Source organism: Acipenser ruthenus, chromosome 18 (assembly GCF_902713425.1).
Source record: "Acipenser ruthenus chromosome 18, fAciRut3.2 maternal haplotype, whole genome shotgun sequence".
Lineage (NCBI taxonomy): Eukaryota > Metazoa > Chordata > Actinopteri > Acipenseriformes > Acipenseridae > Acipenser > Acipenser ruthenus.
In genome coordinates this window covers 15550452-15576039 of record NC_081206.1, presented here as the reverse complement: position 1 = coordinate 15576039, position 25588 = coordinate 15550452, and the positions used below count along the sequence as shown (strand labels likewise).

Genomic DNA, 25588 nt, shown 5'->3' with positions numbered 1-25588 from the left:
AACATGAACTTGAACAGTTTAACAGTTTTTTCTTTCATTTGTAAGGTATAACATCATATATTTGTTTGTTTGTTTTAAAAAAACGGTTACAATTTACCGACAAAAAAGCTTGAGAATCTCACAATTCTGTCACTTTAGCCTAATTTCCTGTGGGCATCTTTGAAGCAGTTTCTCTGTGACACAAAGAAGAAGTGCACCTTGCACTTGTCACAGTAGACATGCGTTTTTCCGGAACAGCCTGGCAATTTGCACCTTGTTGCTTCTTTTTTTCCATCATAATTTGGCATGTGGTCCAGCATATCGGTCTGCACCTCTTGAATGGGCCGTCATTCTATGGCTCCTCTCTTTTTTACTGGCTCATCATGGGGAGTTGGACTCGTACATGGACTGGGTGTGTTGGAACTGCTCGGACTCCCTCGTTTTCTCAATACGTGGGGCTTCCCCACGCACACAAGTGCTTCTGCCACAATCATTTTGAAGTCGAGGAGATCCATGATTTGCTGTGGCCGAGTGCCCTGGCATTCTCTGACTGTGATACTCAAGCCAGCTGCTCACTACAGCAACATCAAAGGCAAGAGTAATCATGCACAGTGGCCATTTGAGGGACCAGATGTCAATCCTGTAAAGGCTGATGAGTTGATCAAGCTTGTCCACACCTCCCATGGCCTTGTTGTATTTCTTCACCACCTCTGGACGCTTGATCTTCACAAACCGCCTCTCTTTCTGCTCCCACCTCTCAACTTCGTCTTCATTTCCTACACCAACAAAGTTGGAGGCCAGCACAACAGAGCGGTTATCACTTTACTAGAACCACCTTTCCATCCCTACTCCTCACTTCATCACGGCTCCCCTGCCCTTTCTTTGACATTTCCTTGTCTGTCTTCAGTGGGGGCTTCGCAAAGCGGCAAACCCTAGCTGTTCCAGCCACATGGATTTTCTTTTCTGCCAGCACTTCAAGGGCATTGTAGGTGGTGAAGAAGTTGTCAAAAAAGAGCTTGTGGTTAGGAGTCTGGATTCTCTGGCTCAGCTGCTCCATGTCTTAAAACCATCTTGCTCTTCCTCATCGCTCCCCAAAATGTCAACATCAGAGATATTTCCATTGTTGATTAGTTCAAGGAGTTCAAGGGCTGTATATTCTGCATATGGAATATTTTCAACTTATTATCAACTCATTCTCTTGTTCTGATGTACTGTTTTCTATAGTAGTAAGGTCATTCAACAGTACTGGAGAATTGAGTTCAATAAAATGGTTTCCGACCCACTGTCCATTGTAATGGACGGCAGTATTTGAAAAAATCCTGTGTAAAAACTTGCATTCAAACATTTGATATTAAACTTAAATTAATACATTCCATCTTTCAAAATTACTGTATATCAAATCTATGAAATCTTGACACAAATATCTATAAATGTGAATAAAACTGTTGAAAATGTTCCTTACTTCGGCGTGTGGGGTGAAGTCCTGCCATGCCTCTCTTCAATGTGGTGGATTTTTTTCAAATGACAACAAGCAGAGCTATACTGCCATTTGATTGGTTTGTTAAACGTCCAGTCAAATGGAGTTGAGGGTTCAAGTGGTGTTAACTGTTACAAACAGCAAAAAAATACAAGCTGCCATGTGACGTCCATTGTAATGGACGCAGGGTCTGAAGGGGCTAATTTAACTGTGGTTACCCAGAGCACCTGCTGCTGCTTCATTTTAGTGGTTGTTGGCGCATCTAAATGGAGATGATGAGCGCCCTCTAGCTGTATATTTCCACATTCATTCCTCCCCTTGTATGTTCTCCCTTTCCCTATGCTTTTTATAAATGTGGCTATACATTTCTCTTTCTCCATTTGTTTTTCTCTCCCTTCTACCTTCAAAATGTAATTTACTGTTGTTACTTCAATTTCTATTTCCCTTAAGTTTCTGTTCAATATGTTTCTTTGCTGAATATATGTAAAGTGTCTGCTGAACACAGGGAAATATGGTCACCTTAAATATATGTTCCACTGTTTCTGGTTCACCACAAGTACTACATAACCCATTCTCATGGTTCCCAATCCTGTAGAAATGATGATTTAATCCTAACTTTAGTCTATTAATATTAGTTTCTTCCTCTCTGTTTTTCCCTTTCCCCATATGTTTGTATTTCCCTACTTTTGAGTGATTTTTATAGTAAAATCTTCCCTTTCCACTGTTTTCATATTGTTTTTGCCATACTTCCATTATGCTTGCTTTAGCCACAGCTGTTATCCAGAGCTTGCTTCGCCGTCTCCAAACGCAGCGCAGCCACGCGCTTGAAAACACAACGCAGCATTCCCTAATAACACTTGCAATGCGTTGTGAATTCAGAGTTATGACTTCAAGGCTATGCCATTATTATTTATTGATTTTTTCTTATTTTATTTTACTTTATTGATTCTTTGATCACCCAGTGCCATTGTCATTTATTTATTAATTAATTAATTTATTTGTGTACTTATTTTAAGGTAATAAATAAACACATTTTTTTAAAATTATTATTATTATTATTATTATTATTATTATTATTATTATTATTATTATTATTATTATTATACATCTCATTAAATGATTGTAGGGGGGACTGCCTGAGGTCAACCCCCTAAAAAATAATCGTTAATATCTCAAAGACCATAGCAGCACAAACGTTGGTTTCAACGGCACTAACCAGCACAAACAAATGATATATGAATGAGTCACCAACGTTAGTGCTGTTTGTAGGGGGGCCAGCTTCACATAGCCTGCTATCGGTCTTTTGTCTTTTTAATTCTGGTAAATCTAACAGGTTCCAGACTTCATGTGTCGCCGATGGCGAGAAAGAGAAAGCACATTCAGTATTATACTACTGGACTTTGTTATGTGAGCAAAGAGATATTGAAAGTAAATGGGTTGAAATTGTAAAGCTGCACGAATTATATGTTTTAAAGCGAGTTTGATTATTCTGCTTTACACGGTGAAAATGAGGTTTGCGTGTTATCAAATGAATAATGTAGAGGTATTTAGAATTTGTTGAAACAAAACTGGAGGTATTTTAATTAATTGTACAATTGAATTGAAAACTAGAATAAGAATGAAACGGAACTAAATCTACTAGTTATGAGAGTGCAGTATTTTTTACCTAAGCGCGTGATTTTTAAATGAATGTTGTGTGTAAATAGAGAGATGATCACGGAGGTGCCAGCCTGGTTGTGCTCTGTGTGTTTAATTGATTCAGGAGGGAGGTTCTTTAGTCTCAATTGTATTCCTGGTGTCCTGAGGTGTGTACTGGCTGCTGCTACCTGGAGGGGAGCGGGAGATTCTCAGAGTACCATCCTCTGTACAGTATAGTGAGTGTTTGGTGGTGATTGGCTGGTCAGGTAGGCAAACAATGGAGGGACTGAGAAACCCTGGCCGTTAGAACTGGCTTGCTTTTTAAATAAGATGGTACTGTGACAACAATGAAAACGGGTTCATTTTAAACACACCTCTAAAGTAAAGTGAGATATAGTTTCACAGTTTCATATTATGATACTACCACTTATTTTCTCTGGGAACACATCTAGTTGTTGTTTTGTTTTCTCTATTAGTGTTTGGTGAAAGTCGTATTTATATTATTTTAGCCCTTCCCCAGCAGTATTGATTTATTTTCCCCAGCTCAGGCAAACTCGTTCACTCTCTTTTCGCCTGTACGGTCGGGATATAATGATTGTGTTGGTCATTTATTTAAGTTGAGCACATGAATTCCATAGGATGGGCTGGATTTTTTTTTTGTCTGCCTCTCTCTTGCCTTACCAACTTTGTTTTGAAAATATTTTATGCAAAGTATGTTAGTGACGTGGCCTTGAAATCTAAATGCTATATTCATGCTGTATACAGTGCATTTTTAAACATGCGCTGGCAGTGTGTAACAGTTAAGTTTATTAGAATAAACTATGATGGGCTACTGTTTTCTTTTCTCTGTTGGCTAGTGGAGAAAATGTGTTTAACATCCGAATTGGTGTGAACCTGTTTAGATTGATCTCTTGATCTATCCCTCCTACTCTGCACTGGACTTGTGCTCCATTCATAAAGCTTTAACTCATGAGCTGTTTCAGTTTGTTTTTATTAATAAAATGCAGTTTGGATTGTATGACACTGTTGTTCTGAAACCATTAATAGTGCAAAAGAGTTTCAGTCTTTGAAACACCTTCCCTGAGTGGAAGCTTTGTGAAAGAGCTCATCATCTCCTGTGGTATAGTGCAGACAGCACTCCCGAGGAGGAGTAAAATGCAACATTACCTTGAAGTCATGATTATTTCAATAAATACTGTACATAAGGTTTTCTTCATTCATTTTCCACCTGAAAAAATCAAACAGTGTCTTTTTCTCAGCCATTTAGTCCTGCCCTAATAATATTATTAATAGTCTGAGATGTAGTTGACTACTGCGCTCCCGAGTCTTCTCCTGCTAGGCTGGTCCAGGTTTTATTGCTGTGTTCTGTGAATCTTCCTTTCGGTGCTCACCCTTTCCAAGTCGACAGACACACTCCTAAAAGTTAAACACAAAAAAAGGTCCCAAATATTTTAAAAAAAACTCTACCGATACTGCACTAATGCAAATAAAGAAACAACAGCATTGTATTTCTTACTGATCTCCTTGCTATAGCAATATAAAGCATCCTGACTCTCCAAACACAGAATATTGTATTTATTATATAGATTTAACTTCCAAACATTCAGGTGACGGGCAGGTGAATTGGTAGGTTAGGTCTCTTATTCACCGGTCACAAACACGCATTGCAAGTGAATGGATTCATCCGCCCTTTCTTTTATTGAAAACCTGGAGTTAAAGGTCCAGGCTGGCCTTTCTATGATCAATTCTCTAGCTGGGCGGGTGACAAAAACACACGGAACAAAAGGCAAGATGGCCTTTATATATATATATATAATTATAAGCAAACCCGTATCGTGCTGGTCCTTCCAGTAGCACTTGTTTAGCTTTATTGTTTCTCCTTGGTCCGTTCTTTCTCCCTTCAACCCTCTCTCTCCTGGGAGTGGCTGCTGTGCTTTTATATACGTGGTCATCTCTGCATTAATAATCACAGATTCAATTCCGAGACGCCACATTCCGCACGAGTTTAAAGGGATGGGGATTTAAACAAACACAAAACAATCCATTTAAATCATAATAATACACAAATAATACAGGGGCGGGCGTACCCCGTCACGTCTTCTTCAGGTAATCTTCAATCATAAGAGTTTTATTCAGGAACAAAGCAAATCCAAAAGACCGGACAATCACAACAATACCGTAAGAGAAGTTACAGGTCTCAGCAGGTGGAGTCTTAAGCAACAGAGCTGCAGGTAAACCTACAGGTAAACCTACAGGTAAAGCTACAGGTAACCCTACAGGTAAAGCTACAGGTAACCCTACAGGTAAAGCTACAGGTAAAACTACAGGTAAAGCTACAGGTCTCCACAGGTGGTATTCGAGCCCCGAAACAATAGTTACAGACATTGATATACTGTAACATACAGGTCAGGTTACATTTACTGGAGAGCACAGCACTCTCCAGGGCTCTCATGTTGGTTGCGAGTCAAGCATACAGATGGCTGTCTTGCTTGAGAAAAGACTGATGAGGGCAATCAGACTCTCTGAAATAGGCGTGGCACCATTGTGTGGTGGGCAATGACAATGAGAGAGGAGACATGTCTGGCAAATAACAGTTACACCCAAAACCAATAAAACCCATTTTGTTTTATCTGCTCTCTCAAAAAGAAACCCATTTGAATGACTTTTACTCTACTCTGCTCCCCTCCTCCACTGTCTCCTGTTCTATCTCCTGTCTCCTCACTATCTACTTTACCAGCTGTGTGTCACATAATTCAGCCATCCACCTGCCTCCAGGATTGAATACTAGCCATTTACACCAAAGGCCAGAAAAGATCAGCTAAGCCACAGAATGTTTCAGAGGCCAGCAGGCATCTCCAGGCAACCCCAGGTGATGGCGAGTTGGTCTCCGCAGGGGACAGCGAACTAGCCTCCCCAGGCGACGGCAAGCTGGCCTCCCTAGACGATGGCGACTCGGCAGCCCCAGGAGGTGCGGGACAGGCAACCCCAGGCAGTGGAGGTGGGAGCGGCAGGTAGTCCTCCCATGGCGGTAGAGGCGGGAGCGGCAGGCAGTCTCCCTCTGAGGGTGGAGGTGGGAGCTGCCAGTAGTCTCCTGGCAGCGCAGGTGGGAGCAGCGGGCAGTCTCCCCCTGGCGGTGAAGGCGAGAACAGCACAGTCTCCCTCCATCACTGGGGACTGATGCGGCTCTCCCTTGGTCATGGGGGACTGGTGTGGCTCTCCATCGCTCGCGGGGGACTGGTGCGGCTCTCCATCGTAGGCGTGGCTGCTCCCTCTCGCTCTAGAGACAGCGGGGCTCCTCCCTCTCGCGCTGTGTCCTCGCTGCCAGGCCCTCTATTGGGCTCCATCCCTCTGCCACCACTGGTCCTCTAGCCCTGGATGCTCCTTAATCCAGTCCCATAGTTGGCCTGACTTTAGCTCCATACACGCATGCCTCTCCATCTTTCCTCTTCAAAACAAATAAAAAAATCCTCTTCACAAAAACTGTACCCACAGTACCGTTCCTGGCCTGAGTCTTGAAGGCGCTGTTTCCCACTTCTCTGACACCAAGTGTGACGTCGGTTGGCTGGTGGTGACGTCAGACCAGGAAGCAAGTAGACAACAGATCGGTGAGTGAATGAATAAATTGCACTGATGCGCCGGTTTATTGAAAAATAAAAAGGGTGAACAAAACAAAAACACTTGACAGAAACAAAAAGGCGCTATGGCCAAAATAAACAGACTTACAAACAGACAGACACGGAACAAATAAGTATCGTGCTGGTGTTTAAGCAGCACGCGTAGCAATTGTTTTCTTTTGATTTATTTTACTTCCTCTCTCTACTCCCTTTCTCCACTCTGAACACCCAACCCGAGTGAGTGAAACACTGCATCTTTTATGCAGCTGTACCGAGACTCGATTGCTAATCAATCATTCAATTGGAATCTCGGTACATCTGCACGTGGAGTGATTGTGCAATCCCTGTGCCGAAATACAACTATATATGACAATCCACACTCTGTGCACCAATACATACATACATACAACATAAAACACAAAATACACACAGGGGCGGGGCACCCTGCCACAGGCACATTGAAATATTGCAAAAATAATAAAGCTCTCTGGAGTACACGGCTACTCAAACAAAACTAATGCAGCAGCTATAATGGCCTCCCTCACAACAAGAAGACAATCTCTCACACTAGCCACTAAACAATGATCTCCCGAGAGATCTTATACCCCCGCCTTGGCCATGGCTCCTCCCCTTGGAGGAAACGAAAGGCTGGTTATTTTTATTCTGTTATGATGACGTTTGGGAGCAGCTTCCTCACACACCCCATCTCTGCTTCACTGTTAGTCTTGTTCCAGATTTTGATAGTGACATATAAAATATATAAATTAATTAAATAATCTTAGTTTTAATAACTCCAAGCTCAGGCTTACTGCTCATCTGTACTGTCAGAACTGGATATTTATGTTTCAAAGCATCTCTCTTTTTATTAAAATACAAAATACAAAATAAAAACAAACACACAATCTGATTGCAATCTGTTCTTTTAATGAGTAAAACGCACAGCACATAAAAATGCACAATTTAACAATATGACCCTTACAGCAGACACTACATGATACTGCTTAGTACCGCTATACCACTGTACTGAAACTAGAAGTTTTAGTACAGTGTAAATGAGTGCTAAGGTTTCAAAATCATATTTCTCACTCCTTATTAGCACTAGCAGTGCTATCTCTGGCCCCTTTTCTTGTGTTTTTGGTTCATTACTTGTTTTTTATGCTTTAATTTGGGATCTTCCTGGTATCTAATCACTTCTGTGCAGCAGGTCACGTGACCTGATTGCAGGGAGACCATTGGAGTGATATGGAGCTACAGAGCAGGAAGTGATTTTTTAAATTCTTTTTTACCAGGAAGTAGGAGCTACTGTATTTACCTATTTTGAAATATCTTCAAAAAACAATCAAAGACCATTAATAACATTGCTAGTGCTAATGAGAGGTAAGACAAGTATTTTAAAGCATTGCTTCCCACCCCTACAACCACACCACTGTAAGATAAGCAGCAGTCTTAAAATTAGACAAACATTTGAATAAGTCTTTGTCAAAGGGAGTGAGGTTTTATTACTGTTTCTTTCAGTTGTTTAATTTAAGGCATTTAAAAGATAGGATATTTATTTTCAATAAAGACATTGAGAAAGTCAAAACGTTCGTCATCGATTTTATTTAGTTTCTTTTTGTATTTCCATGCTTAAACTTGACACCCCTGCTTTAGTGTTTGCCTAATTTTCTCACAAGGTTTCACTTTAGTGCTGCTGTGAAACGTCTAACTTCATAAGCAAAGCGGCTATATAATTCAGACTGAGTGCCTGCGTCTGCTCTTGTTACTCCTCTTGTTACTCCTCTTGTGAGTCCTTCTTATCCTTCCCACCGAAATATCCCAAAACACCACCAGCAGCACAAACAACTGTTTTTGCAGCAACTCCCATCCCAGCGGCACCTGGAGGAAGAAAATAGTTGACTTTAGGACAGAGATACACAAGCAGTTTCTTATGCAATTTTTTTCCAGACAACTGAAATTGTCAATAACAGTAGTTTGTGTGTTATAATTGATAACTCCTGTGTGCTAATAATTGAAAACACCTGGAATGGACAGCTATTTTCAGCAATTCAGCTGACCAGTGTGTGTGCCTCAGTCAACGTAAACAAAAATTACCAAAGTCACAGCTCTTTATCAACAGATCATCCCTACCTCATCTTCTATTTTCCTTTTCTTCCTTTCTCAGTTTAGTCCCCTTTTCTTTTTATAATCCCCACCCTTCATACGCCCCATTCACAGACTGATCACAATGATGGTTGTGGTTCACACACAGCTCTCACAGCGAGGGCTAGCTCTTCCTAATGTATAACACTACCCCCACATATAGTTTTAACCCTTTGCGGTCCTATGTACGCAAAAAACAGGTCTCTAGTCGTTTTTTCCCCGGAAAAAGCCAAGAAAACCATTCAATGGCCGAGTGAGATCGATAGGAGCTGAGAGAAGCCGAAAAAAAGGGGCGTATCTCATGAATACTGATAGCCCCGGTATCACATAGATAACACGGACATAAACAAACAAGATAGCTGCTTCTGCATCCAGCGCTCAAAGAATATCACAGACATTTGCAGAGCTTTTTTTAAATGTTATAGTAATAAAATAGTGACTTGGATCGCATTATTGAGGAGTTTGGTGATAAAACGAGTGATCAGGCAATGATTTATCGGTATGCACTACTATGAAGAGGTATGTGAAAAATGCAGCAAACAAGGGGTGGGGCGGGGGCTGGAGATGCAGTACTGGGTGTCCTGTTGATATGCAGTGCATTTTAAACCTGTTTTACTGTGTAAAAAAAAATGTAAACACCACGTCTAAAATAAACTGTGCGTGTGAAAATAAATTGGACCGGACGCGCCTGAGACGCACTGAATAAATGGACTGCTAAGGGTTAATCAGTACCCTGTTGCTGCTTACCTGCAGACTGCAGAGTGGCAACCACACCCCCGCTCACAACTCCTCCTCCACTGTAGGTAGCTGCGACGGACATTGCTTTAGCAGCAACAGATCCTGCAGCGATGCCTGCAGATGTGAAGCCAGCCGCAGTTAGAACAGCCGGGGCAGCGACCAAAGCTACAGCTAAAGAGAGAGTGAGATATCAGTGTGTAGTAGTGTGGGAGTCAGTGGGGGAGATCGACAGGGAGAATCGACTGGCGAGCCACTTTTGTTCCCTTACAGTGAATATTACCAAACAGGAATTATTATAATTGTGTTTCCCTCATGTTTTCTATATAAACACACATACAGTACATAATGGTAAACGTATATTAGATATTATGGTTTGTTTTGAATAATGTAATAAATGTACTAATCGCTCCTTCCAGATATTTCAGTGCATTCTACTTCAAGGTGAGGTCACATGAAGGAAGGAAGAGACACTGAAAACAAGCGAGTCATTGGATAATAAGTTACTGAGGCGCGTCTGGGAGTTTTACAAGAACTCAAACTCCCAGAAGCCTTGGCTCTCCTACTCAGTAACCAATGGTTGCTTTTCCAATGAGTCACATGTTTCTGTGTTCCTTCATGTGACTCTTGAAGGGGAGATGCAGTGGAAGTGTGGTGTTGTGAGAGAGCTTTGACTTGTGTTTTTGTGTTTAGAAACTAAGAGACTGACTTTCTGACTTTTCTGATTTCTTTTTAATATGTGTACTTAATAAAATACTACTATTGATTAAACATTCCTTGTGTCTAGCATGTGTATGTGTGTTCAGAGTAAAGTCAATAAAATGATTTTTATATGAGAACTAATCAACCTAGATAAACTCGAAATGATCAATTCTAGGATTGTTCTTACACTTCAGCAGTCAGGCTTACCTGCACCCGCTCCCATTCCAGCAACTGCTTTCCAAGACCACCCGTCTTCCTCTAGATAAAGTGAAGTTTTTGGGTTAAGTGTATTGTCAATGGGGAGAAACATATTCAGCAATGGAAGCAATATGTGGACAGCTTTTCAAAATAATAAGTGGCATTCTGTATTGTTTAAGACCTATTAAAAAATCAATTGAAACAGACTTTAAATAAATCAATAAATACCAGTAACTTCATGCACTTTCATCTCGCCCCTAAATTGAATTTGGCACTGGGAGCTTGTAACTGGTATAATAAAATACACCCAAACATGATGCCGGCTGCTATGCCAATGTCTGTCTTGAACAGTACTGTTGCCAGTACTTTCTGGTAAGGCAGTACAAATAAAACAGTATTCCCATCATCACAGCTTGTTCTTTCATACAAGTGCTTGTACTGTGTAAAAGTTTGTGCCCTAACCTTTTGCCATCCTAGAAAAAAACAAAACAAAGTGAAAGAAGTTATCAGTTTCCTTGTACAAATACAAAAATGGAACTGACAAACATTGCAACATAAAACTTTTCACCCAATGTATTGTAGCGCTCCAAGAGTAAAACTCCCAGACGGGTTTGACAATGTGGGCAATAACCCCTACACTATGAGTGCACGAAACAGACTAACGTTCTAAGTGTAAAAAGTTGTCAGGATGTTAACAATGAAAAGAAAAATGGCAGGTGTGTTATTTAAACAGTTATAGCAACACGTGGGGACAGGTAGCTCTAGATTTATCAGAACCCAGCTACTTACTCTTTAAGCTAAATAATGTTAATATCGTTTCATGACAATTGGATAATGGTTCTCCAGGTATATGCAAACATGTGAAGTGTGACACACATCAATTTGGAAACTCTTTTTATTGTCTGTGATCCTTAACAGTATCACCATTTATACAACTGGCATGAGCGCAGCTTTCCCAGAAACGTACAGGACAGAACGCTCCAACACGCAGAACATGCTGCTCATTGTAAGACTAGAACATGTTCTAGGTGGAATCGATCAAACACATTAACTTAACTTTGCTGAATTTACCAATAACACATTCCAGAATTAAAGTAGGAAAGGTTGACTGCGCAAAGATCTGACAAACATCCAACCGCTTAAAAAAAGAAAACCCGCAGAACTGTAGAATTGTACAACATTTTGTTACCTAACCTTTTGCCTTCTGCTGCTTCCCCCAAGACCATCCTAGAAAAAAAACACACAGAAAAGTTAAAGAGGTTATCAGTGGAACAAACAGCACATATTGTAAAACCAACTCATTAAACCTGGCCACAAAATGCAGGCAACATGTAATTAAAAGGGAGAATGTGTTTAACTATGACATGTTGTCTTGGTAAATTCCCTGCAGAACTATTCAGGGTATGAAAGCAGTCTGATCTACAAGTTTCAGTCACTATGATAGGGGTAAGTGTAAAGGCAAATGGACATTTTCAGATCATTGTAACGTATAAAACAAGTAAGAACCAATTCAGAGCAATGTGCAGTGCTGCTACAAAGCGGTTCTGTGAGATTCCCTCAGAAAATGCTGCTGTGTCAGGATGCTCTCAAGTCGTAGCTTTGGTTTACAAAAACACGTTTTCCAGTATTATCATTATTATAATTATTCATAATGAATTACAAGCCTTGCCTTGGGTGAATGATGTGCAGATCAGGAAGATGAAGAAAGTGGCAAACTTCTTCAGCGACATTCTGAAGTCCTGAAGTTAGTACTTCGGTTAGGTAGTATTTGTATCAGTCAGTCCTGTATCAAAGAGATAATAATAATAATATCTTTATATAGCGCCTTTCATAGCGGACCACCATCACAAAGCACTTTACAGAGGCAGGCTGGAAACTGTGCATTATATGCAGAGTCACTTACAATAGGACATTGATTTAACATCTTAACCGCAGGATGGAGCACAAGGAAGTTAAGTGACTTGCTCAGGGTCACAGCGAGTCAGTCAGTGGCAGAGATGGGATTTGAAGCGGTGACCTTCTGGTTACAAGCCCTGGACTTTAACCACTGGTCCACACTGGCTCCTTGCATTAGCGCTTCTCCCTCAGTGTGGATACTGGGAGACTGTTAAAGGTACCATTAAATATGGGGCTACTTAAATCGCAGAGAATGTACATATTTTTCCCGGGTAGCTTATGGAATAAAATTCGGATTTTGCAGGCATTTCGCGAACCTGTTAAACATTAAATAAACCTAAAGTAGATAATATTTCAGAGCACTAAAAGCCTAAAAATAGTGGTACAGTACTCGCTTCCTTACTAAAACAGTGTTGTCATTTGTTAAAGGCAAGCATGCAACATCCCCCAGCAGTTTCTGCTTACATTCTCTGTCTGGTGTGGACTTGCCCATATGTTGAGACTGCACGTCTGCATCCACTGAATTGGTAGGAAGTGTAAGGCAAAGCTTTGCCAAGTTATACAGATGTGGAAATCGATTAGAAACAGTCCCAAAACTCGCTTACCCTCAAGGGCATCTGGCATTCTTAATAAAGCGGCACTTTTGTTGTCATGTTGTTTGTCCCATCCAGGAATTTATTTTATTAGTACCTAGTCAAAAGAAATTAAAACGTGTCTATTCGGGTCTAAAATTCTAACTGCATTTAAAAAGTAATCAGCAGGTTGTTTGAAGCGAGGTGGCTGTGCTGGATCGTACCTGTAGTACTGGTTTAACTTGGCTACAACCGATAGGAATACTATTTGTATGCGCTGACTTTCAAGTTTGTTTTCTGAACACTGTTGTTTGTTTTACGTTCTGTTTAGCAGCTTCTAGAGTATCATTTCGTTTAATGTGTGATTCTGAAGATAAATAGCAATTGATCACATTTTCTCCAAAGATACATTACAAGATGTGCAAAATAATTGACCATTGCTGACAGAGTGCCATTTTTCCAGACACACATTTGGCATGTTTTGAAAGCATCTAGCAGGTAAATAGCCTTTTTTATCATACATGTTTTTTTTTCTATTCCTTTCGATTATGATCTCAACACCAGCGCAGAACTTCAATCACCAGGATGCCCTGTATAGCACATCATGTATAGCTGCTTTGCCAAAATGAAAAATAAATAAATAAACAAACACATAAATGAATAAAGAAATAAATACATAAATATCTATATATTTATTTATTTCAACATTTATTTATTTATTTCTATATTTATTTTAGTGCTGGGACAAACACATAATTTTTATGTTCAGATATTCGCTCATAATTTAAATATTCGAAAAAGTATATATGGGATCCATGATGGAATTGTGTTTCAGAAAGTAAAAACATTTTACATATAAGTTGTTCAACATATTGCTTTAAATCAATTCTCAAGACCCACCTGTTCTCTCTTGCTTTCCATGCTCTTTAAGCCTGATATCTGCTATTAGCTGCTGTGTTGCTGCTACTATTTCATGTATTATGTTACTATCATGTATTATGCACTTTCCACTGTATTTAATGTATTATGCTTAAAATAAAGATTGATTGATTGATATTGAAACTATTTTACTCGTAATATGTATTTTATTGAAAAAATACTGTAAATAAATGAAAAATTGATACAAGTTGTGAATATTAATATAATAAAGTAGGGGTGCACAATTGCACGGGATGCAGTTTCTCAGAGGTATAGCTGTGCAAAAGTGAATCCCCTTTACGTCACATATGGTGTGCATGCGTGGTAAAGTCAGCGGCGCTGTGAAGGGATGCATTATCTCAAGGGGTGCAGTTTCTCATGCTACACCGGAGCTGTGTTCTGGCTGGATTACTCCACTGGTGAAAAGTAAACAAGAAAGTTAACCGCTATTTGTCTAAGGGCGTATTTTTATTTGCCTAAGTGCAGTGCACACAGGATGGGGAAGGTATATTAAAAAAAAATAATAAAAATAAAAAAGCCTTGTACAGAATTAAGATAGGTAGTTTGCGGTGTGCAGTACTTTTAAATTAGGTTTCTTTTTTCTCTCTCTGTACTGCCTGCTAATTAGCAGTACAATGCTCACTGATCTAGAAAAACAAAGAATGTATAACAATTACACAATCAAATCAGTACGGTTATACACTGTATTGCACATTATTACTGTGTTATAACACCGGGAGGGAACACCCTTGTTTTATTTCACCTGTCTGTCACGCCTCTGTGACAATGTGGCAACGCCCTTGTGCGTAGTTTATGTTTATATGTTACGTGTTGTGTGTAAATGTTGGTGTATAGTCATTGGTACACAGGATATAAACGGGTCTGTGTTTCACATGTATTTAAAAAATGTAGATTTGTATTTAGGCACGAGGATGGCACACATCACTTCACGTGCATTTAAAGTATTTATTATGTGAGCACAAGGTTGCACGTAATGAATTCACGTGCTGGGATTCAAGTGAATAATTAATTAGTAATTGAATCCCAGCACAACAGTATATATAGAGACACATTTCATTCGGGGTTGGGTGTTCGAGAGTGGAGAATGGGTGAGAGAGAAAATAGAAAAAAATAAGTTTTAAAAATAAAGACGGCCGGAGTGGGTGGCGTCAGACCAGAAGCAGGAAATAAAACGACAGAGAGGTGTGGTTTGGTGGAGCTGAGCGAATGGTTTCGTTCAGGATTTAATAAACAGAACAGAAAATAAAAAGGTTGTACAAACAAACACAAACACCGGGCACGGCACACGTCGCCAAAACAAAAAGACAAACAAAACGGACTAGACAGACAAACACGGTGAGCAGATACTTTAACTATTCTTTTTAACTTTAACTATGCTTTTTATCTTTACCTCCGTCTCCAATCGCGTTCTCCACTCACCGAACACCCAACCGTGAAAACGTGCTGCTTTTATGCAGTTGTACCGAGACTCGATTGCTAGTCAATCATTCAATTGGAATCTCGGTACAACTGCACGTCAATTATTATAGTGTACTCCCGTGACCACACATTACATTTTAACCAGCACGTGAAGTGATGTGTGCCATCCTCATGCCTAAATACAAATCTACATTTTTTTAAATACACGTGAAACACAGACCCGTTTATATCCCTTGTACCAATGACTATGCACCAACATTTACACACAACACGTAACATATAAACATAAACTACACACAAGGGCGTGGCCACATTGCCACATATACCCCTCCTTGTGCGCAGCACACATAACCTCAATGGCCACCTCCCCCCTCAGTCTTAAAGTCCCGGAAGAGGGAGAAGCAAGGTGTTTCTGGGGGGTGGCCATGGTGGAATGTCCTCCACCCCCCACTTCTTCGTGGCTATCAGCTCCCTCTTCCGGGGCTTCAGCCACACCATATCCTGCCGCGAAAGTGCGGCTGGGGGAGCTGGTCTCCTGACCTTCCCCCCCCCTTCTTCATGGCCGGCAGCTCCCCTCCGTGGGGCTCCGGCCATAATACTTCCTGCTGCGAAAGTGCAGCTGGGGGATCTGGTCTCCTGACCTCCCCCCTCTTCATGGCCAGCAGCGCCCTCTGGTGGGCGTCCAGCCGCACTGCAATAGGGGGAGCTGGTCTCCTGACCTCTCCCTCCTTCTTTGTAGCCGGCAGCCCACTTTCCCGAGGCACCAGCCCCGGTGCTTCCTGCAGTCCTGCAGAACCAGTAGCGCCCCCAGGCGAAGCAAGACTGGCAGCGACCCCGAGCGAAGCAAGACTGGCAGCGACCCAGAAGGACGCAAGCCAGGCAGCGGCCCAGAGGGACGCAAGCCATGCAGCAGCATCAGGTGACGCAAGCCAGGCTGCGGCCCCAGGCGACACAAGCCAGGCAGCGGTCCCAGGCGACGCAAGCCAGGCAGCGGACCCAGGCGACGCGGAGCAACAGGCAGCCCCAGGCGATGCGGAGCAACAGGCAGCCCCAGACGATGCGGAGCGGCTGTCACCCCAAGCATCAGTAGCCACCCCTCTACCCCCACTGCCACCGGGTTCCCCACCGTCCCGGGAAATATGGGACTGGCTGGTGCACCCCGAGGGGAACTTCGCCAGTGACCTCCCCTGGGTTATTAACACGCTGCGGATGCGAGATGGGGAACGATGGGAGGACTGGGAGCAACAGCACAACCCGGCATCAGTTCGTGACGTTGCCATGGTGGTGCTGGGGTACCTAGCTGCAGACATGGGAGGGATGCCTTCCAGTGAGCAAGAGGGAGAGGAGCAGTCGCTGCCCTCTCCAGTACCTGAGTGGGAGGAGCCAGAGTGTCCACAGCCCAAGCGGGAGGAGCCAGAGCATCCACAGCCCAAGCGGGAGGAGCCAGAGCGTCCACATCCCAAGCGAGAGGAGCCCGAACATCCTACGCCTGAGTGGAAGGAGCCCGAATGTCCTACGCCTGAGTGGGAGGAGCCTGAACGTCCTACGCCTGAGTGGGAGGAGCCCGAACGTCCACAGCCCAAGAGGGGGGAGTCGGTGCGTCCACAGCCCAAGAGGGGGGAGTCGGTGCCTCCACAGCCCAAAAGGGAGGAGTCGGTGCGTCCACAGCCCAAAGAGAGGGAAGTCGGGGCTTCCACAGCCCAAAGAGAGGGAAGTCGGGGCTTCCACAGCCCTAGGACCCAAGCTGCCAGCAGACGGAGAATGCCTGCTGTCCCCATCTCCACCAGCAGAGGGAAAATGCCTGCTGTCCCCATCTCCACCAGCAGAGGAAGAATGACTGCTGGTTTCCCCTTCAGAGGCAGAGCCGCACCTGTCCCCTGCAAGAAAGGCAGAGCCGCACCAGTCCCCTGCAAGAGAGGCAGAGCAGCACCAGTCCCCTGCAAAAGGGGGAGACTACACGCTGCTCCCACCTCCATCGCCAGGAGACTACACGCTGCTCCCACCTTCACTGGCAGGAGCAGAGCAGCCGGAGCTGCCTCTGCCTCCGCCACCTTCACTGGCAGGAGCAGAGCAGCAGGAGCTGCCTCTACCTCCGCCACCTTCACCGGCAGGAGCAGAGCAGCTGGAGCTGCCTCTGCCTCCATCACCATCAGGGGGAGAGGAGCAGGAGCTGCCTCTCCCTTCACCAGAAGGACCAGGACAAGATGCTGGCGGTCCTCAGCAGCCCTTGCATAGGCTGCTGAGGGAAGCTCGGGGAAGAACCGCCCGGCCGCAGAGGCCGAGAAGAGGGCCAACACCCGCACCCCAGCTTGTCCTGACTCCCTGCCTCGCTTCGCCCAAGGATGCCTGCCTCGCTTCGTCCAAGGATGCCTGCCACGCTTCGCCCAAGGATGCCCGTCGCGCTGCATCGCCCAAGGCTGCCCGTCGCGCTGCATCGCCCAAGGCTGCCCGTCGCGCCGCATCACCAGGGGCTGCCCGTCGCGCCGCATCTCCAGGGGCTGCCCGTCGCGCCGCATCTCCAGGGGCTGCCCGTCGCTCCGCATCGCCTGGGGCCGCTGCCTGGCTTGCGTCGCCTGGGGCCGCTGCCTGGCTTGCGTCGCCTGGGGCCGCTGCCTGGCTTGCGTCGCCTGGGGCCGTTGCCTGGCTTGCGTCGCCTGGGGCCGCTGCCTGGCTTGCGTCGCCTGGGGCCGCTGCCTGGCTTGCGTCGCCTGAGGTCGCTGCCTGGCTTGCGTCCCTCTGGGCCGCTGCCTGGCTTGCGTCCCTCTGGGTAGCTGCCTGGCTTGCGTCCCTCTGGGTCGCTGCCTGGCTTGCTTCGCCCGGGGGCACTACTGGTTCTGCAGGACCGCAGGAAGCACCGGGGCCGGTGCCTCGGGAAAGGGGGCTGCCGGCTACAAAGAAGGGGGGAGAGGTCAGGAGACCAGCTCCCCCTATTGCAGTGCGGCTGGACGCCCACCAGAGGGCGCTGCTGGCCATGAAGAGGGGGGAGGTCAGGAGACCAGCTCCCCCAGCCGCACTTTCGCGGCAGGATATGGTGTGGCTGAAGCCCCGGAAGAGGGAGCTGATAGCCACGAAGAAGTGGGGGGTGGAGGACATTCCACCATGGCCACCCCCCAGAAACACCTTGCTTCTCCCTCTTCCGGGACTTTAAGACTGAGGGGGGAGGTGGCCATTGAGGCCATGTGTGCTGTGCACAAGGGGGGGTATATGTGGCAATGTGGCCACGCCCTTGTGCGTAGTTTATGTTTATATGTTACGTGTTGTGTGTAAATGTTGGTGCATAGTCATTGGTACACGGGATATAAACGGGTCTGTGTTTCACGTGTATTTAAAAAAATGTAGATTTGTATTTAGGCATGAGGATGGCACACATCACTTCACGTGCTGGTTAAAATGTAATGTGTGGTCACGGGAGTACACTATAATAATTCACGTGCAGTTGTACCGAGATTCCAATTGAATGTTTGATGCCACCCACTCCGGCCGTCTTTGTGACACCTCTCATACACATACAGGGCGGGAGGAATTACAGAGATTTTGGAAACAATCTTGTAGAAATAAATCAACATTGGCGGATCCTGAAATGACGTAAAAAACTGTAATTTGCGTCAACATCTAGGTTTCTCATTTAAATACTGAATAGTTATTCTACCACCTTTATGTAAATTGCACCCATTCCACCTGTTGGAAAACAGCAGAAAAGTGTTTCATTTTATGATGGAAACAACGTTCGGGATAGGAGTTGGGTTAACACATACAGAGACAGCGAGTTTCAGACTGTCAGGTTAACACACACAGAGACAGCGAGTTTCAGACTGTCAGGTTAACACAAACAGAGACAGTGAGCTTCAGGCTGTCAGGTTAACACATACAGAGACAGCGAGTTTCAGACTGTCAGGTTAACACACACAGAGACAGTGAGTTTCAGACGGTCAGGTCTAGACAGCTAAATCAGAGACACACATTCCAGCCCACCGGCACCCCATTCCTCCCCCACAAAATCATAGCTTAACATATACTTTTTCCCCTGGAAATTTACAATGTTACTCCCAGGGCACAAAGTGCCATACTAACAGGTGGATTTTAAATAGAGTGCAGTCTAGTCTCTCTTGCGCTCCATGCTGCACCCAAGCTTGCCTGTTTGGCATCTATTTTTAATGGCCTATTAGCCCAGGAGAGCACAGATGTAACCTGCACCAGGTGTAATCTATGCATGCATTAATTAAGCTATTTAAATAAGGCTGTAACCTGTGCCAGTTGGAACCCATATATGCATGCATTAAGCAAGCTATTTAGGTGGTTTATTGTTTTTGTTTTTAGCAATCGATGAACAAATGACAAAATAAGTGAAAGATAAAACAAAAGAATAAAGGAAGCAGATTGAAAAAAATTACAAATCGACAAATTGACATTTTCATTGACGGACTCATACAAAGAAGAACTGTTTGGAGAAGGAAGCTTGAGGCTTGGAGAGACAGCAAAAGAACAAAATAAGAGATCATACCATTGCCATCTGTGAAAAGAAGCACAAAGCAAATAAAAAAATGAATAGAGGCTGATCTAAAAGTGCTCCACCTCATAGACAAACATGCATTGGATGGTGTGGGTGTAAAGGACTCTCTTTCTGTTCAGGCTGATGCTGCAAATCGTCAGTAGTTTATTCATATTAAAACCTCAATGACCCTCAAATGGAATCATTCATCCCGTTTGTAATACTTGCTTGTGATAGTTGTTCATATGTATAAAATCTGAAATGTTGAGTTGATCTTTTCAATATGTTTGATACGTAATGCAGGCTAACATGGAGCTCAATTGTCCAATACTGTACAATTTAGTGACATGTTTGTTAGGTTCTACATATTGCCTTTTAGGAGTGCTGCAGCCACAGTTAAGATCCTGCTGAGTGCACCTGTATGCCAATACGATGACAGACTAGGCACGTCTTAAAACTGACACAGAGAACTTTGTGGAACGCAAATGCTGTTACGCACCCGAAACAGGACTTGCCCCTCTTTCAAATCAACCTGCAGTGTAAGCCAGGTGCAAGGTCAGTCGTTCACTCCCATCCCCGCGTCTCTGCACTGACCGATATACAAAGCTGCTTTAAACCCGTGTTCATGGCCGATGCACTTTTGCTGTCTTCTTCGTCAGCATTTTTACTAAAAACATTGTGAGCCTTCTTAAAGTAGTTCTGTAGTTTGTAATAGAAGTCCCTGATGTGCTCTTCATTGCATCACAAGCACGACTGACTACAATCAAACTGTATGTGACTCTTGACTGCAAACATTTTAAATACGCGCCTGTTATCAGAGACTCTGATTCGGAGGGTACCATTAAAACTGATATGTAGGGAATCAGATCGTGCCTATTCAATGGAAAGACTAATTAGGTCTCCCCACAGAAAACAGATTGCTTGATTGGTGCCTAGGCACTGAAATTAGACTGGTTGGGCGCCATATAAGCATTTTCATAACAAATTGGTAGAGTCTGAAGTCAAGGTTTTGCCTATAGAAAGTTTATAGCGAGGGTGAAATCTATGTTTTATGAAACAGTTAGTGTTGTAGTTACAACCTCCAAGCAGCAACGGTAAAGCGATCATCACTGTGGTTTTAGGAATGTATAGGTAAAAGAAAAATAGTTGAGCTTATTTTGTCATTATCATTTTTCCATGATTAAACTGAGATGGCTGAATGACGCTAATTACAACATTAAAGGCAGACAGAGTGCTCAGAAATGAAACCTGACAACCAGAAACCTAAATATCCGTTCTGATGTATTTCAAAGAATTTGACGTTTGCATTTGAAGTAAGTGGGATACTTCAGGCTTGTTATTAAGAGTGATTGACTGGTAGTTGAGTTGGGGGTTTTGTCGAGTTCAGGGCTGTGGGGTTTGCAAGGAGCCTTGCAGCTGACCAATCACATTAATAGAAATAAAATGCATATTCAGGAGTGTAAGTCAGAACACAGCCAAACAGCCAATCAAATCGACTGGTCAGCTGAAAACCCGAGCTGCAACCCTCTGAACTACACACTGGTTATGATGTGCTGACAACTCACGCAGCTGAACTCTCGCCATTCTGCTTAATAGAGATACTGCACCCCTCAGAAAAAGGTGTTTTAAGTGCTATGAGATACTGCACCCCTTAGAAAAGGTGTTTTAAGAGCTATGAGATACTGCACCCCTCAGAAAAGGTGTTTTAATAGCTATGAGATACCGCACCCCCTCAGAAAAAGGTGTTTTAATAGCTATGAGACTGCACCCCTCAGAAAAAGGTGTTTTAAGAGCTATGAGATACTGCACCCCTCAGAAAAGGTGTTTTAAGAGCTATAAGATACTGCACCCCTCAGAAAAGGTGTTTTAATAGCTATGAGATACTGCACCCCTCAGAAAAGGTGTTTTAATAGCTATGATATATGGCAACCCCTCAGAAAAGGTGTTTTAAGTGCTATGAGATACTGCACCCCTCAGAAAAAGGTGTTTTAATAGCTATGAGATATGGCACCCCTCAGAAAAAAGGTGTTTTAATAGCTATGAGATATGGCACCCCATCGGAAAAAGGTGTTTTAATAGCTATGAGATACTGCACCCCTCAGAAAAAGGTGTTTTAATAGCTATGAGATATGGCACCCCTCGGAAAAAGGTGTTTTAATAGCTATGAGATATGGCACCCCTCAGAAAAAAGGTGTTTTAATAGCTATGAGATATGGCACCCCATCGGAAAAAGGTGTTTTAATAGCTATGAGATACTGCACCCCTCAGAAAAAGGTGTTTTAATAGCTATGAGATATGGCACCCCTCGGAAAAAGGTGTTTTAATAGCTATGAGATATGGCACCCCTCAGAAAAAAGGTGTTTTAATAGCTATGAGATATGGCACCCCATCGGAAAAAGGTGTTTTAATAGCTATGAGATACTGCACCCCCTCAGAAAAGGTGTTTTAATAGCTATGAGATATGGCACCCCTCAGAAAAGGTGTTTTAATAGCTATGAGATACTGCACCCCTCAGAAAAAGGTGTTTTAATAGCTATGAAATATGGCACCCCTCAGAAAAAGGTGTTTTAATAGCTATGAGATACTGCACCCCTCAGAAAAAAGGTGTTTTAATAGCTATGAGATATGGCACCCCATCGGAAAAAGGTGTTTTAATAGCTATGAGATACTGCACCCCTCAGAAAAAGGTGTTTTAATAGCTATGAGATACTGCACCCCTCAGAAAAGGTGTTTTAATAGCTATGAGATATGGCACCCCTCAGAAAAGGTGTTTTAATAGCTATGAGATACTGCACCCCTCAGAAAAAGGTGTTTTAATAGCTATGAGATACTGCACCCCTCAGAAAATGTGTTTTAACAGCTAAAAATGTCAATCATGGCGTGAGAACTGATGAAAGAAAGAAAAAGGCATGTACCAGATAGCAACAGAGAAATAATCGACAGGATCGCTGTCAGCCAGAGGGGAAAGTAACTTCCATTTCTTAACGGTACTGTATTATTATTCAGTCCCATCCTCCACCTCCAGGCCACTCAGATTTCAAAAGCTGCAAGAGTTTCCAGTGTTTTCTTTTTATTTCAGGAATGCTTCTTTCTGCACCGAATAGCTAAATGTCACCGATCTACCAAGTAACTGTTACCATGGCGATCACACGCTCTGTCATCCTAAGTCACGTGAAGTACTGCGAATTCTTTTTAACTACAAATAAAAAAATGATGAAGCCTAAACAATCGTTTTGATAAGTCCAACTATAAAATGACCCTGACAAAATGGCTTACTTTCACCACTGATTTCCGCTAAAGGGTTTTATTAAAATACCTCAACAAAAAATGCAATGTTAATCTTTCTAAACACATTTTTTTAAAATTAAGACCATTTTAATTAAGAAGGACGACATTTAGCAGTGCTGTCTGGACCTCGCGAAAGAACGCATTAACGACCACATTCATTTACTTGAAAAAAATCACAACACAAAGCTGTGTTTTTTTTTTTGGAATTTGATACACTACTGACTTCACTTTTGCGGTTAACAACAAATAAAAGTTATAACAATATAGTTTAAGAAAAAAAGGTAAATACCACTTGAAAATGCTCCAAAAATTACAATGGCAGTTAATGGGTTAATAAACTAACCTAAAAGGCAGAAATAAAAACAAACGAGCAGAAATTAAACAACATAAATCGCGAAGCGGGCAGAATGTAGACTTCAGTGCCTATCAATTATTGAACGTTGCATTTAATTATTTAAATAAACACTAGCGTTTACTATTTATTGTTAAATTGCAATCGATGAATAGTTTTTACAGTTCTTGTTAGTTTTTACATTGTATTTTATATTTGTATTGTACTATTCTTATGTTCTTAGCTTCTAAACACTCACCTGCTTCCTCTCAGACGTCTGCTCGAAAATAGCGTCGGAGTATGGAGGGTGATCAGTGCCAAAATTACCATGCACTTCCGCAATGGTATTCTGCTTGCTGATTATGATCATGCACATGGTATTCTGCTTGCTGATTATGATCATGCACATGGTATTCTGCTTGCGGATCATTAACTTGAAGACCATATTTGTTTACCAGGGTTGCCATGGAAACTGTGGACCCACAATTCTCCTGGTGCATCGCTCACGTTACAGATGGCAGATAGACCTGAATTAAGGCAAGTTCGAGTTTTTTTTTCGAGTTTTCTTTTTATATTCGTTTGTCATTGTATAAAAATTAATACTCGATCACATGTGCTCATAACATAGACGATGCATGATACAATTTAGCTGTAGATAACCATCATTTAATGATTTAAGAGAGTACAGTGACCACATTTGTCACTGTTTTTTTTTGTTTTTGTTTTCTAGTATATAGTGTATGTAACTGTAAAACGGTGGTGGGTGGGTATTGTTACCTGTATTTAATCCTGCCTGAATCGACTGTAGAGGTTCCTTGTTGTACTTCAGCTAGTGAGGTTTGCATGTTGTTAAACAAACCGCTAAAAGAACTGGGTGAACATGTCCCAGTACCAGTCTGTGATCCTGAGCCAGCAGTGGCTGTGCTTTCTGACTCTCTCCTCAAAATCCTTGCAGCTTCTTGAAGAAGTCGAGCAGCCTCAACATTGGCACTCTCATTACTACAAAAGGAACAGAACTGAAATCATATATCCACATAAACTAAAATAAAATTAAGTAATTTAGCAGATGCTTTTCTCCAAAGCTATTTACATACGGGCCAGCAGCAGTGCCCCACCCGGGAATCGAACACCAAACACTTGGTTGCAAGTCCGGAATCTTAACCACCACTCTACACTGCCGCACTAATAAATGTGCATATATCGGATATGTTGGTCTTATAACACAAATTGGGTGCCTAAAATGAATGCTGCGAGTATTTCTACAACTTTGCAGCACTTGTTTGATCTTCTCTCACAAGAACTAGAATAACTGCCCTGCTTACACCCTTGTGCTACTCCAAGTATTGATCAGCTTTAAAATAAATTAAAAAAAACTTAACTCCAAATACCAGCTAGTTTGTTGGATCCTGTACATCTAACAAGTAATTAATACAAATGATAGGTAGGCCTACACTGGTACAATAAAATCCAAATCTTAAGTCAACCGGTACAACTGTATAATAAAGCTACTGATGCAACATCTCATACAGGTAGCTGCAGTAGACGAGGGGGAATTCATTCTTACAAATACTCATTTTTACCCACTTCCCCCGCCAAAAACATTAAAATAAAATAAATAACTAGCCTTGATATACGTCTGTCTCTTAATTCAACCAGAATACTGTACCTGTAATGATAAGTATGACTGCGTGAGTTTATGAGACTGCCATCTGGTGGACAGGGGAGGAGAATAAAGAACGAGTTGATTGAACAGCTGGAAGTCTGTCATGTCTCTGATTTGGATAACAAATATTACATGGTGTCAGAAGTAATTTTAGAATTTTCATCACACAATGGATACGCTGCAGCCACCGAAACTATTACATTTTGAAGGAAACGTCTCAGAAAACTGGAGACGATGGATTCAACAATTCAGACTTTACATGAGTGCAATGGAAAAAGACACCAAGCCCCCGGAAGTGCAATGTGCAACGCTACTGCACTGTGCAGGAGAACAGGCCCAAGAAATATACAACACGTTCATTCTCAAGGAGGAGGAAGCAAACAAAATCGATATCTTAATTAAGAAATTCGAGGAATACTGCACTCCAAAAAAAAATACTACATTTGAACGTCACATTTTCAACACCTGAGTCCAAAAGCCTGACGAAACATTTGATCAATTCCTGACGG

At 42.7% G+C, this 25588-nt stretch overlaps 1 protein-coding gene across 3 annotated transcripts; it reads right to left on the bottom strand.

Moving 5' to 3' along the window:
* Window positions 1-7610: 7610 nt before the first annotated feature.
* On the bottom strand, window positions 7611-23817 carry LOC117419643 (interferon alpha-inducible protein 27-like protein 2A). 3 transcript variants are annotated; one of them, XM_034032631.3, is made up of 6 exons: window positions 23676-23817; window positions 12152-12265; window positions 11677-11709; window positions 10492-10542; window positions 9595-9699; window positions 7611-8583 (listed from the first exon to the last, which is right to left on the bottom strand). In XM_034032631.3, the coding sequence occupies exons 2-6, from the start codon at window positions 12210-12212 to the stop codon at window positions 8480-8482; spliced, it is 354 nt and encodes a 117-aa protein (XP_033888522.1). In that variant the 5' UTR covers window positions 12213-12265; window positions 23676-23817; the 3' UTR covers window positions 7611-8479. The 3 variants fall into 3 exon arrangements, with proteins under 3 accessions (XP_033888522.1, XP_033888506.1, XP_058847274.1); XM_034032615.3 differs by having other exon boundaries at window positions 9595-9756; window positions 23676-23816; XM_058991291.1 differs by lacking the exon at window positions 23676-23817 and adding an exon at window positions 12984-13006 and having other exon boundaries at window positions 9595-9756.
* Window positions 23818-25588: the final 1771 nt, after the last annotated feature.